At 48.1% G+C, this 10,734-nt stretch overlaps 1 protein-coding gene across 1 annotated transcript in view; it reads left to right on the top strand.

Moving 5' to 3' along the window:
* The first annotated feature begins 395 nt into the window (after nucleotides 1-395).
* Nucleotides 396-10,734, top strand: part of HAPSTR1 (HUWE1 associated protein modifying stress responses) — a 30,134-nt gene continuing 19,795 nt past the window's right edge. Inside the window, exons 1-2 of the mRNA XM_061599650.1 lie at nucleotides 396-1,097; nucleotides 2,978-3,058. Coding sequence (XP_061455634.1) covers nucleotides 443-1,097; nucleotides 2,978-3,058 — 736 coding nt within the window. The 5' untranslated portion in view covers nucleotides 396-442. The remainder of the gene's footprint in view (nucleotides 1,098-2,977; nucleotides 3,059-10,734) is intronic.

Here is a 10,734-nt window from a genome sequence, read left to right as displayed (position 1 = left end):
TTAAAATTGTTGTAAACCGCCCTCGGACCTCTGGGTGAAGGGTAGGCAATAAATTCTAATTCTATAATAATCTTTGACGAATGTGCAGAAATCTTTAAAATATTCCTTACTCCGCAATACCCAATTATCCCCCCCATTTCCTCTCTAAGTATAAGGGGAGGGATCACAGCCCGAAGCAACACCCTAGGAACAAGGCACGGAGGAGATAGGCGAGAATACTAAGACAGAAAGCAACTGCGCCTGCGCACGGCCAGAATGAGAACTCTCCGAGCTACCTCCTCCCCTCTTCCCCGCGCTTGCGCACACTGTCCCTTCCCCATCTCCTCAACCTTCCCTTTTGACGGTGTAACCAACCTTGATAACAATAATAATCATGTTTAAGGAAAGGAGGGAGAGAGAGCTGGTAGGGGGCAGGAGGAAGCAGCTCTTCTCCTCCTCCTTTATGACATTGATGGGCACGTCATCCACCCAATGGGCGCGCGGGAGCTTCCAAAGGGGCGCTCGGCAGTGGCGCAGCGAAGGCAAAGCAGGCGGGGTTTTCGGCCTTTCCTTTCTCTCTCTCGCTCTCTTTTTTTTTTTGGCCCCAGCCAGCCAGCCAACCAACCAACCAGCCTGCCAGCCAGCATGTTCGGGTGAGGCCCTTTGGTGCGATCGGGGCGGCGTCTCGGGCTCAGTGTGGTCGGAGGCGGCGGAGGGGCCGGGCGCTTCCGAGCGTCGCTGCTGCTACTGTTGTTGTTATGGGGCCGCTAATGGCGTCGGGGCTGCCGCCGCCGCCGGGAGCAGTGTCGGGCGGCGCCAGGCGGAGGTAGCCGAACCGAGCGGGACGACGCGAGCGAAGGAGGGCAGGATGGAGGAGAAGGCGGCCAAGGAGGACGGCGACTCGGAGATCCAGGAGCTGCACGGGCCCGAGCACTGGTTCAGCAAGTGGGAGCGGCAGTGCCTGGCCGAGGCCGAGCAGGACGACGGCGCGCTGCCGCCGGAGCTCCAGGACGACGGCGAGGCCGCCGCCGCCGCCGCCCCGCAGCCTGAGCACAAGCAGCAGAAGCTCTGGCACCTTTTCCAGAACTCGGCCACGGCCGTGGCGCAGCTCTACAAGGGTGAGGCCCGGCCGGAGGGAGGGGGGTCGCAGCGGGCAGCGCCCCCCCAAATGAGGGGGAGGAGGGGGGTACGGTCACAGACGCACCCAGGACGAGGAAGAGCAGCAGCATAAAGAAGGGGGAGGAGGTTTTTGGGGGTGGGGTTTGGGGCATCTGCTGCCCATGGGAGGCTTTCCCTCCCTCTCTCTCTCTGTGTCTGGGGGTGTAAGATTTAGACCCCTTTATGGGGAGGGGGGAAGAGGATTTGGGCAAGTCGGAGAGGTTTGGGGTCCCCCTATTCATGGGGGAAAGGTTCTGTGGAAGGGTGCACCCCCCATGTATGTGTGGACGCCCTTGTTCTTATGGGGGCAGCGAAAAAAGAAGGGATTCTGGACAGGGATTCGGCGTGGGGGGCAGGGGAGAGGGTCTTGGGAAGGGCGCCCCCATTTATAGGGAGCATAGAGATGTATGGAGCCCCCTTCATAGGGAGAGGGAGGAATGTTGGAGGGGGTTAGGGGAGGTCGGAGAGGTTTGGGGTGTGTGTGTGTGTTAGGGGGCTTGGGGTACTCCATACATGGGGGGAAAGGGCCTGGGGAAGGGTGCACCCCCAAGTATGGGGGTATGGATGGCCTTGTTCATATTGGGGGGAGAAGAAAGAAGGGTTGCTGGAGAAGGCTTGGGTGGGGTTTGGGTGCCCCTTATTTTGGAGGGGCGCCTGGGGAAGGGTCTTCCCTGCTCATATGTGGCACCCCCGTTCATCGGGGTGTGAAGAGAGAAGCGGTGGGAATACTGGAGAGGAATTGGGCAGGCGGAAGAGCCAGCCAGCCAGCGAGTTCCTCCCCCCCCCCGTGTGTATGCGAATATCCGTGCGCGGCAGCCGACGCGTGTGCTTGCTGGCTGGCTCGCTCGCACCTTCACACGCGACGCTCCTCTGTTCTCCCGGGGCGCGTGACAGCGCCTGCACGTGTGGAGGGAAAGAGGAACGTGTTCACACAGGCACGCAAGAGCTTCCTGTCCCGTGGGAGCGGGGCCTGAACCTGGGTGGGAAAAGGCGAGGAGGCGACTGTCAGGCCAGTCAGGCCTCCCCACCGACAAGGCCTCGTCTGTCAGTCACGGCCTCCCCACCCGGCCCGCCGTGACACACAGACCCGCCTCGCACAAAATGGCGTGAGGCGGATCCCCTCCCCTCCCCTCCCCCCTCCTCGCGCCCTCTCTTCCCCTCAAAACGTTAACGGGGCGGCGGCGGGGGCGAGAAAGACATTGGTTTCGCCCTCTTCCCCCCTTTCTCTCTCTCTGTCCCCCACCCCCCGCGCTGTTACGAAATGGGCTCGTCCCGGCTCTCTGGGCCCCTCCCTTCGGCTGTCCGTCGGCCCTTCCCACCGACAAAATGGCGAGAGGGAGGCCCGGGTTGGGAGGGGCCTCTCGGGAGGGGAGGAGGAGAGATGGGGGGGGAAGGAGTTTTGTAGGCTTCCTTTACTTCTTCTTTTCCCTTTTCCTTTTAATGGCGTCTCTCTGTCTTTTCTCCTTCCATTCTTCAAGAGGGGAGACAGCTTTACTTGCTACATCTCCCCCCCTTACACCTAGGCGTGTGGGTGGTTCCAGTAGTCTCCTCTCTCCTCCCTTTCTATTAAGACGTGGTTGATTCTAGGATGTTTCACATCCTGATTTTTCAGTCTTTTCCGTCCACCCGCCTCCCATTTCTTCCCCCCCCATTCCCGTCCAGGCGGCTGAACAAAATGGCGAAGCCGAACATGGCCGAGGGAGGGACAGAGTGACAGATATTAAGCAGAGCCTAGAAGAGAGAGATGCTAGGTTCTCTCTCTCTCTCTCTCTGTGTGTGTTTTCAATTTCTCCTTTTTGTTCTCTTTTTCCTCTTCCTCTCTTAATCCCCCCTTGCACAGATCGTGTGTGTCAGCAGCCGGGCCTCTCCCTGTGGGTTCCATTCCAGAATGCAGCCACTGCTGTCACCAACCTCTATAAAGGTGAGAGAGAGAGAGGTTGTAGGGGGGTGGGGGTGGGAACAAAATGTGGGGAAAAGGGGAAGGCTGGGTGGGAGTCAGGGAGAGTAAGAAATGGGCTCCAAAAGAGGAGCACATGTTTGTTTACAACTGTTTTTGTTTCCTGGCGATGGGGGGGGGAGAAGAGTTTTGACAGACGTGTTCTGCTTCTTCATTTCTTCTGTCTCAAACCATAGTCATGTTAATAAAAGCATACTGGTTTTTGTCTCATGGTTTTGCTACTCTGGTGGTGATGGGAATTGTTTGCCAGGAAGGGTTTGATGATTTATGTTTATTATTGCACTTGTATCTAACCATTTTCCAAAGAATTCAAGGCAGCGGTGCACATGTTTATCCCCCTCCCCACTTTACAACAACCCTGTGAAGTAGATTAGACTGACAGTGACCCAGGGAGCTTCATGGCTGACTGGGGATTTGAACCCTGGTCCTCCAGGTCCTAATCTAGCACTATAATCACTACACCACACTGGCTCTTTCTGCAGTCGCAGATGCCAGCATTTTGCTTCTGTGGCAGTAGTCATGCCAGCAATGGTCACACAATTCTTCAGTTTGGTAAACCCTTGCTGTGCCTTAGCTGAAGGGGCACATTTCAGAGTAACTTAGTGCCAGAGTCAGGTTAGACAGCTTCTCCTGCTTGCCTCTTTCCACAATTGGTGGGCATGCTTGGACAGCATAGTCATGTATTTGTGACAATAAACATGGGAACAGCGGAGGGGTTGCCCATTACAGATGCCTTAAGGTCAGTGTACAAGGGTGTGAACTTGCATATTTGGTGAGAAGTTTGCAGAGGTATAGTTCTTTATAAGTAGTCTAGATCATTGGCATTCAAATTTGAGACCTTGGTTGTTGGACTACTATTCCCATGGGCTAAGCCGGCTGGGCATGATGGGAGTTGTAGTCCCAACAACCTCTGGGGATCCAAGGCTGAAGAACATTGGCCTTTGAGTAGTGGCTTGCAGTGCCCAGCTGGGTGTGTTCCCTCATCAGAATCACACATGATGATCTGGGGAAAGAGGACAGATTCACAAATGAGAAATGAGTGTTGAGGTCTGGGAATCGATGTCCTGTGGTGTACAGTACCGCTTATCCCAGGAAGCCTCTGCACACCATAGAGGGAATTGTGTTTCCATTCTAGATAATTGAACAGTTCTGGAATAGGGTACCATAATTTAACTGGAAGTGATCTTTACATTTAGAAGTGTATTAACTAAAATATGTGATTGGGTGTCTGCTTCTGAATAAGTTTTATAGAAGTATTTAATGTGTTTGTTTTCATTCATGTGGGCAGAAATTATTGAATTACACATTTTGCATATTTTTGGTGGTGCATTGTGAACTTTGAGTGGCACCTGAAGAATGCCAAGTGCAAAGTTCTTGTGGAAAGGTACAGCAGGTCAGAGTGGCAGAGCCAGATGTACTTGGTGGGAGTCCCCAAAGTTCTTGGAGAAGAAATGAATTGGTAGAACTGCTTCAGTGTTTGGGGCCTATCTTGTCCATTCCAATCCCGGGTATGAATGTTAGCCATCTTTGGGCTGCATTTTCCTTGACCGCCATTGCCAGCAGTTTGGCAACTTCACCAAATGCAATTTAGGAACACCTGCTCTGAGAAGATATGGCCCATTCATTTGCAAATTAAGATACAAAAATGGAGGACTGTGGTATTTCTGAGCACTTGTAGGGGCAGTAATAGCACGTGGAATAGGTGGTGGTGTAAGCCTTGAGACCAAACTGTGATAGAATAGAGCAGTAGTGGGGAATCTGTGGTCCTGCAGATGCTGTTGGAGTCAACATCAGCCCTGACTGTTAGCCATACTTGCTGGGGCTGATGGAAGTTGGACGTCCAACAATATCTGGAAGCCTACAAGTTCCTCATCCCTGGAACAGAAATGTGGAGCTACCCCAGGATATTCTCTGTGTCTCCCCCCCCCCCATTCATTCATATCCCCTGCCTTGTAGGCATGGCAAACTGTTTTCTAGATCCTCCATGCTCATAATAGAGACAAGATTATCTTGGTCTATCTGTCAAGTGACAAAATGTTCTGTCTCACCTATTGTATTTCTGGCTCTTGGATTGAGTCAAAGTAACTGTTCAGCTGAGCAACCTAGTTGTGCTTCAGATTAATTTCTGAACTATTTGAGGCTGGGGTCTTGAGTCATCTGAAGTCATCTAGCACGTTGCTAGCAAGTTTTGCATTATGACTTGCTGCCCTAAGGCATCTGTTCTTACAGGAACTGTGAGAAAGGTGATTAGTGCCCTCGGAAGGGGAATTTCTGGAGTCTACAAGGAAGTCTAGAAGTTGTGTCTACCCTTAAGTTGTGTTACAACCAGGCTGCCTAAAGTTGGGTATGCTCATCCTTTAATAGTGTCCAGCTTGATGTAACAGCCCAGCTTACTATGAGAACAAGTTTTTTTTCAGTTTCCTAGAGGACAAAATGGTCCTTGGGTCTTGATGTTTTGCCTGTGTAGTGGCTGACATTGGAGCAAACTGATCTGGTAGTAGTCTGTGCTATTTATACTGTCTTCTAAATAGAATTAGATCTTAGTGACACCCAGTGAATTGCAAACCAGTTGGGATTCAGAATATAGATGACAAAGCATGTGGTTATTTCTAGCAGTCAGAGAGAGAGCATGTGCGCATACCCATGTCAGCTCTACACTGCAGCAGCAGTGTCAGGGGGGGCTGGAAATTCCTGGGTCTTTGGCAGGGAAGGAAGTCCTTAGCCAGCAGTCGGGTTGTAAATCTGCCAGGCCTATCCGAAGCGTACTTGCCGAGTCAGAAGTCCAGAAGCGAGGTCAGTGGAGGTCCGGGATCAATTGCCAAGGAGGTCAGTCAAAGAGATGCTGCAGGGAAACTAGGTCTACACAAAGCCACGCCTGACGTTGCAGTCAGCAACAAGCTGCAGCCAAGGTGTGCCTTATAAAGAGCAGGATGGACAGCAGGTGTGAGCCCTCAGCGTTTGGGCCTTAAGGAGACAGGCCTGCCTCTCTTCTGCCTGACCTTCTGCTGTCTACGTTCTGCAGGTGAGGGGGGAGTATCCTGTTCACTGTCTGTGTCTGGCTGCAGGGCCTCTGCTGTCCCTGGGGTGCTCTGCAGCTGGGGGGCAGAAGGAGCTGGATTCTCAGGAGGCTCCTCCGTGTCTCCTGCTGCTCCTGGGTCTGCTGCTCCTGGGTCTGCTGCTGTTACTCCCGAGTCGTCCTCATCTGAGGAGTCCTCTGACGGGGCCATGACAACCCATTGCTAGAAAGGCCAGAATAAATGTTGAAATAGAACTCATTCTTGAATGTAGGGAGCTGTGTTGTGCAGCTTGATTTTAATGGATTTGGAGCAGGAATGCTGTTACGGGTTCCTGTGGCTTGGGAAGAGAGGCCTTGGTGGTTTATAAAGTGCAGACCAGCCCAGAAGTCTTTGCAAGAGATTACAGTCTTGGTGTGCCAACTTCTGGTTAATGCTCCCTAAGACACTTCCAGGTTTTCTTGCATCTAGTCATAGTGGAAAACTGAAGACAGAAGTGCATGTTGCTGGCTTGGTGTTAAATATTCTGAAGTTGCACCCATTTCCTGTAAGGAGACTGTTCAAGGAGTAACGGAGCATCTGGCAAAATGGTGGTTCAGTTAAACTACAGGCTACCTTTGTGATAAGCTTGGTGACCCAGTAGGGCAGGGCAATCATAATTTACTCAGACTTCACCTTTCCTGTAATCATGTGAGTAACTTGTTGTAGAGCAATCGGTGTAATTAGATGGTGTAGCTTCCAGTGTGTAGTGGTTGGTGGTTGGAATGGAATGAAGTACTCAAAATGGCAAGCAGTTAGTCATCAAGGAAGTTGTTTGCTAACGTAGCCAATAGCATTAGTCAGTGCTGTTTTTCCTAATTGGTGCAGCTAGCTGCCATTTTGCTTGTAGCACTTGGTAAGGGAAGGCTGCTGTGTGAAAGCCGTGATTTGACTGCAAGTTGTTCATGCATGCGTCTGTCTTGATAATAATATGGAATCTTGTAAAGAGTTAGCTGGTAACCAGTCTTGCAGGGCAAAAAAGGCCTGTGTGCTGGATGATCCTTGCATTTGCATCCTGCCATCTGTTGTGAAAGGCAGAAAGTGGATGGGAACAGGTGGACAGTCCCTTCTGCCAGTGCACTGAATACTACAGTGTAGCTTGGGATGGTGCTGGAGCAATGTGCAAAGCTATGGAAAGTAGTCCACTGTGGGTGGAGTTGGGACAGGATGTTTACCAAGGCTGGTAGAATGCAGGATACTGACTAGTTTGTATTGTGTCAATATAAGTGCTAATGCAGCAGCACTAGTCCTTGAGCAGGCATCTTCAGAATCAGGTTGGTGCAGAGATTTTCCTAAAGCTATGACATTATCCCATTGGCTAGGAACATGGAAAGTGGCCTCATACAGATGACCTCAGTGCTGACTGGTGGTGGTTTTCAGTCTACTCAGCACTGTTGATATTGACTGGCAGTGGTTATCTAGGGCTCCAGGCTTTCCCCAGTCCTACCTGAAGATTCTAGCCTCGATCCCTGGCATCCTTTTCAGGCAAAACATATGCTCTTTCACTGAGCTGCAGCCCTTCCTTACTTGAGTAGAGGAGGTTGTAGCATGATGGTGAAGAGGGCGAGCGGTGAACTCTTAAGTATAATTTGTCTTAGCTGTGAACTCCCTAGGAGGCCTTACACAGGTGACTTTCTGTCTATCTGCCCTCCATTTGAAACTGAAGTTAATCTTATTTATTTATTATTTGATTTATATCCCACCCTTCCTCCCTGGAGGAGCCCAGGACAGCAAACAGAAACGCTAAAAACACTTTAAAACATCATAAAAAGACCTTAAAATACATTAAAACAAAACAACGTTAAAACATTTTTTAAAAAAAGCTTTAAAAACATTTTTTTAAAAAAGGGTTAAAACATATTAAAGAAAACATATTATAAGCAATTCTAACGCAGATGCAGACTGGGATGGGTCTTGACTTAAAAGGCTTGTTGGAAGAGGAAAGTTAATGCAGACCTATCTTTGCATGAGTTTTGTATACTACAGCAAAACGTCTGTATAAATGCTCTTTGCTTCTTTCCGTTCCTCCAAGGATATCAGGGTGGCTTGTGCCCTTTTCCATGCCCTGTTTTATTCTCACAGTAATATTTATTTTTATTTATTGTTTGATTTATATCCCACCCTTCCTCCCATTAGGAGCTCAGGGCGGCAAACAAAAGCACTAAAAACACTTTATAACATCATAAAAACAGACTTTAAAATACCTTAAAATAAAACAATTTAAAACGTTTTTTAAAAAAAGCTTTAAAAACATCTTTAATAAAGAAAAGGTTTTAAAACGTATTAAAAAGCAGTTCCAACATAGACACAGACTGGGATAAGGTCTCAACTTAAAAAGCTTGTTGAAAGAGGAATCTTCAGTAGGCACCGAAAAGGTAACAGAGATGATGCCTGTCTAATATTTAATGGGAGAGAATTCCAAACGGTAGGTGCCCCCACACTAAAGGTCCACTTCCTATGTTGTGCAGAATGGATGATATCTGCAGGAGGCCCTCACTTGCAGAGTGATCAACTGGGTATATAAGGGATAAGGCGGTCTTTCAGGTAACCTGGTCCCAGACTGTATAGGACTTTGTACACCAAAACTAGAACCTTGAACTTGCTGTGCCACAACCCTCTCAGTCACCTTCCCTAAGAATACTTCCCTAATACTGTGATGTAGGTTTGGCTAAAAGTGCTGAGGCCAAGGTCACCCTGAATGTGGGATTGAATCCATGTTTCCAGAGTCCTTCCTTGGATGTGTTAATGACTTTACCAGACAGGTTCTCAGACAGACACAGTGAGAACTTGCTTTAAGGTAATGGCAACAGCGTGGGTTTTGCTATGGAACGACTTATCTAGCACAGAATTTTCCTTACTGAGTTTGCTGTCTCAGCTTTAACAGCTGGAGGTGTGTGTTTATGTTCTGCTCATATGGCAAGTCACTTGCATTTGATTGCAGTGGGAACTTCAAAGGGTGTTTAGGATTAAGGTAACAAGTGTGTTTTAATCTCATCAAAGCTGGGATTTCTGCTTGAGTATGGATCACTATTCCAAATGTATGAATCAAGATATGGAAAGTGTTTCAGATTAAGTGCCAGTTGCATTGTTTTTTAAATACCCGGGTTGCATAGAGCTGTTCCCACACCATTAATGGAAACAGGTACCTTTAAGACACCATATACATGCCATGCATACCACAATGTGAAGTCATGTAACTACAGTCTGACAAAAATGGCCATCCACCATGGTTCATTTACCATAATACATACGCTGAAGAACCTTCTCTAAGCTCTTCACTTGGATCCTACGTACTGGGGCCTTTCAAGGTACAAAGTTCCTTCCTTGGACTGGCTTTAGTCACACAGTCACTGAGATGACTCAAGTAATTTAGTAGTTCCAATTGCTCAATGGGAAGTTGGTTTATTAACCTGTAATGAGAAAAATGTTGATAATCATGCCAAGCACTATGGCTCATTATGGCACCAGTCAAAATAGCAAGATGTGTATGGACAGGGAATATCAACAAACAGGGGATGTCAATCTGTTAATATCAGGGTAGCTTCTCCCTTTGATATATTACTGTTGATCAATCCTGTTACAATTTACAAACTTGCCAGGAACAAAATGGAATGTGTGTATTTCCTAACCTAGTAAGGATCAAACTCTGAAAGTGCAGAGTTAGGCTAGTCAAACTTGCAAAAACCTTAGCACCAATTTCCACCTGCTAAGAAGTGTTGCAAAAAAGTCATTTATAGCAGTGTTTCCAATATATTAGTCCAGTGTTAGATACCAGATTATAATGGATGAACATGCACAGCTAAAAAGATAATCTTACTTATTTCTTGGTTAGCAGTGCAAAGAGTTTTCATATTTTTAAATCTCCCAACAAGCCTTGTTAAAAACAAAGTTGAAGGCTTGTTTTCAATTCCTTCTGCTTAAAACAACATGTGACTACTTGGCTGGTATGAACAGCGTAAGCTTTTCTTGCCAGTACAACTCTGGTATGCGGTGTCACACAGCTCTTGAGTGCGTCTATTCTGGAAGCTAGCTGAAGTATCTGTGTAGATAGGACATGAGCGCAGATGCTTGTGAGTGTGCAGTCATAGGGAGCATGACTTGAACATGTTGACTGAGTTGGGCAGCTTCAGCAAATATAACAAAGATGAGAGTTGTGTTTACTGTTGAAAAGCAGCTCAGTACTACGTATTGACTTCCACCATGCATAACTCTAATGTAGAGTTAAAAGCAATAGCATGTTGATAGGTTGCTGTTTCCTTGGCAATTGCATTGTGGGAGCATCTTTTAACATGTGAAAAAAATTGAATTGCATGCATAGCACTTACAAGAGGAGTCTCTCTGTCTTGGGTGGCTCTCAGGGGCAAATTTTCAGGTCAGATTGTGGTCAGATATGGATGTAACAGCACTTGCCCATTTCTTTAAAGCCCTGAAACCATTAAGATGACCTACCTAGGAAGGCAGAAATGTTGATAAGAGTGTTGAAACACAGTTGGTAAAATCATAAATGAAGGTCAGGATGCCCAATGAAAGGTAGCAATAGGCAAAGAAACTATAAAACTTTTTTAAGATTAATCACTTGTGAAGTTC

This window comes from Rhineura floridana, chromosome 17 (genome assembly GCF_030035675.1).
Source record: "Rhineura floridana isolate rRhiFlo1 chromosome 17, rRhiFlo1.hap2, whole genome shotgun sequence".
Taxonomy (NCBI): Eukaryota; Metazoa; Chordata; class Lepidosauria; order Squamata; family Rhineuridae; genus Rhineura; species Rhineura floridana.
Note: the sequence above shows the minus strand (reverse complement) of the source record. Positions and strands in the feature narration are given on the sequence as shown.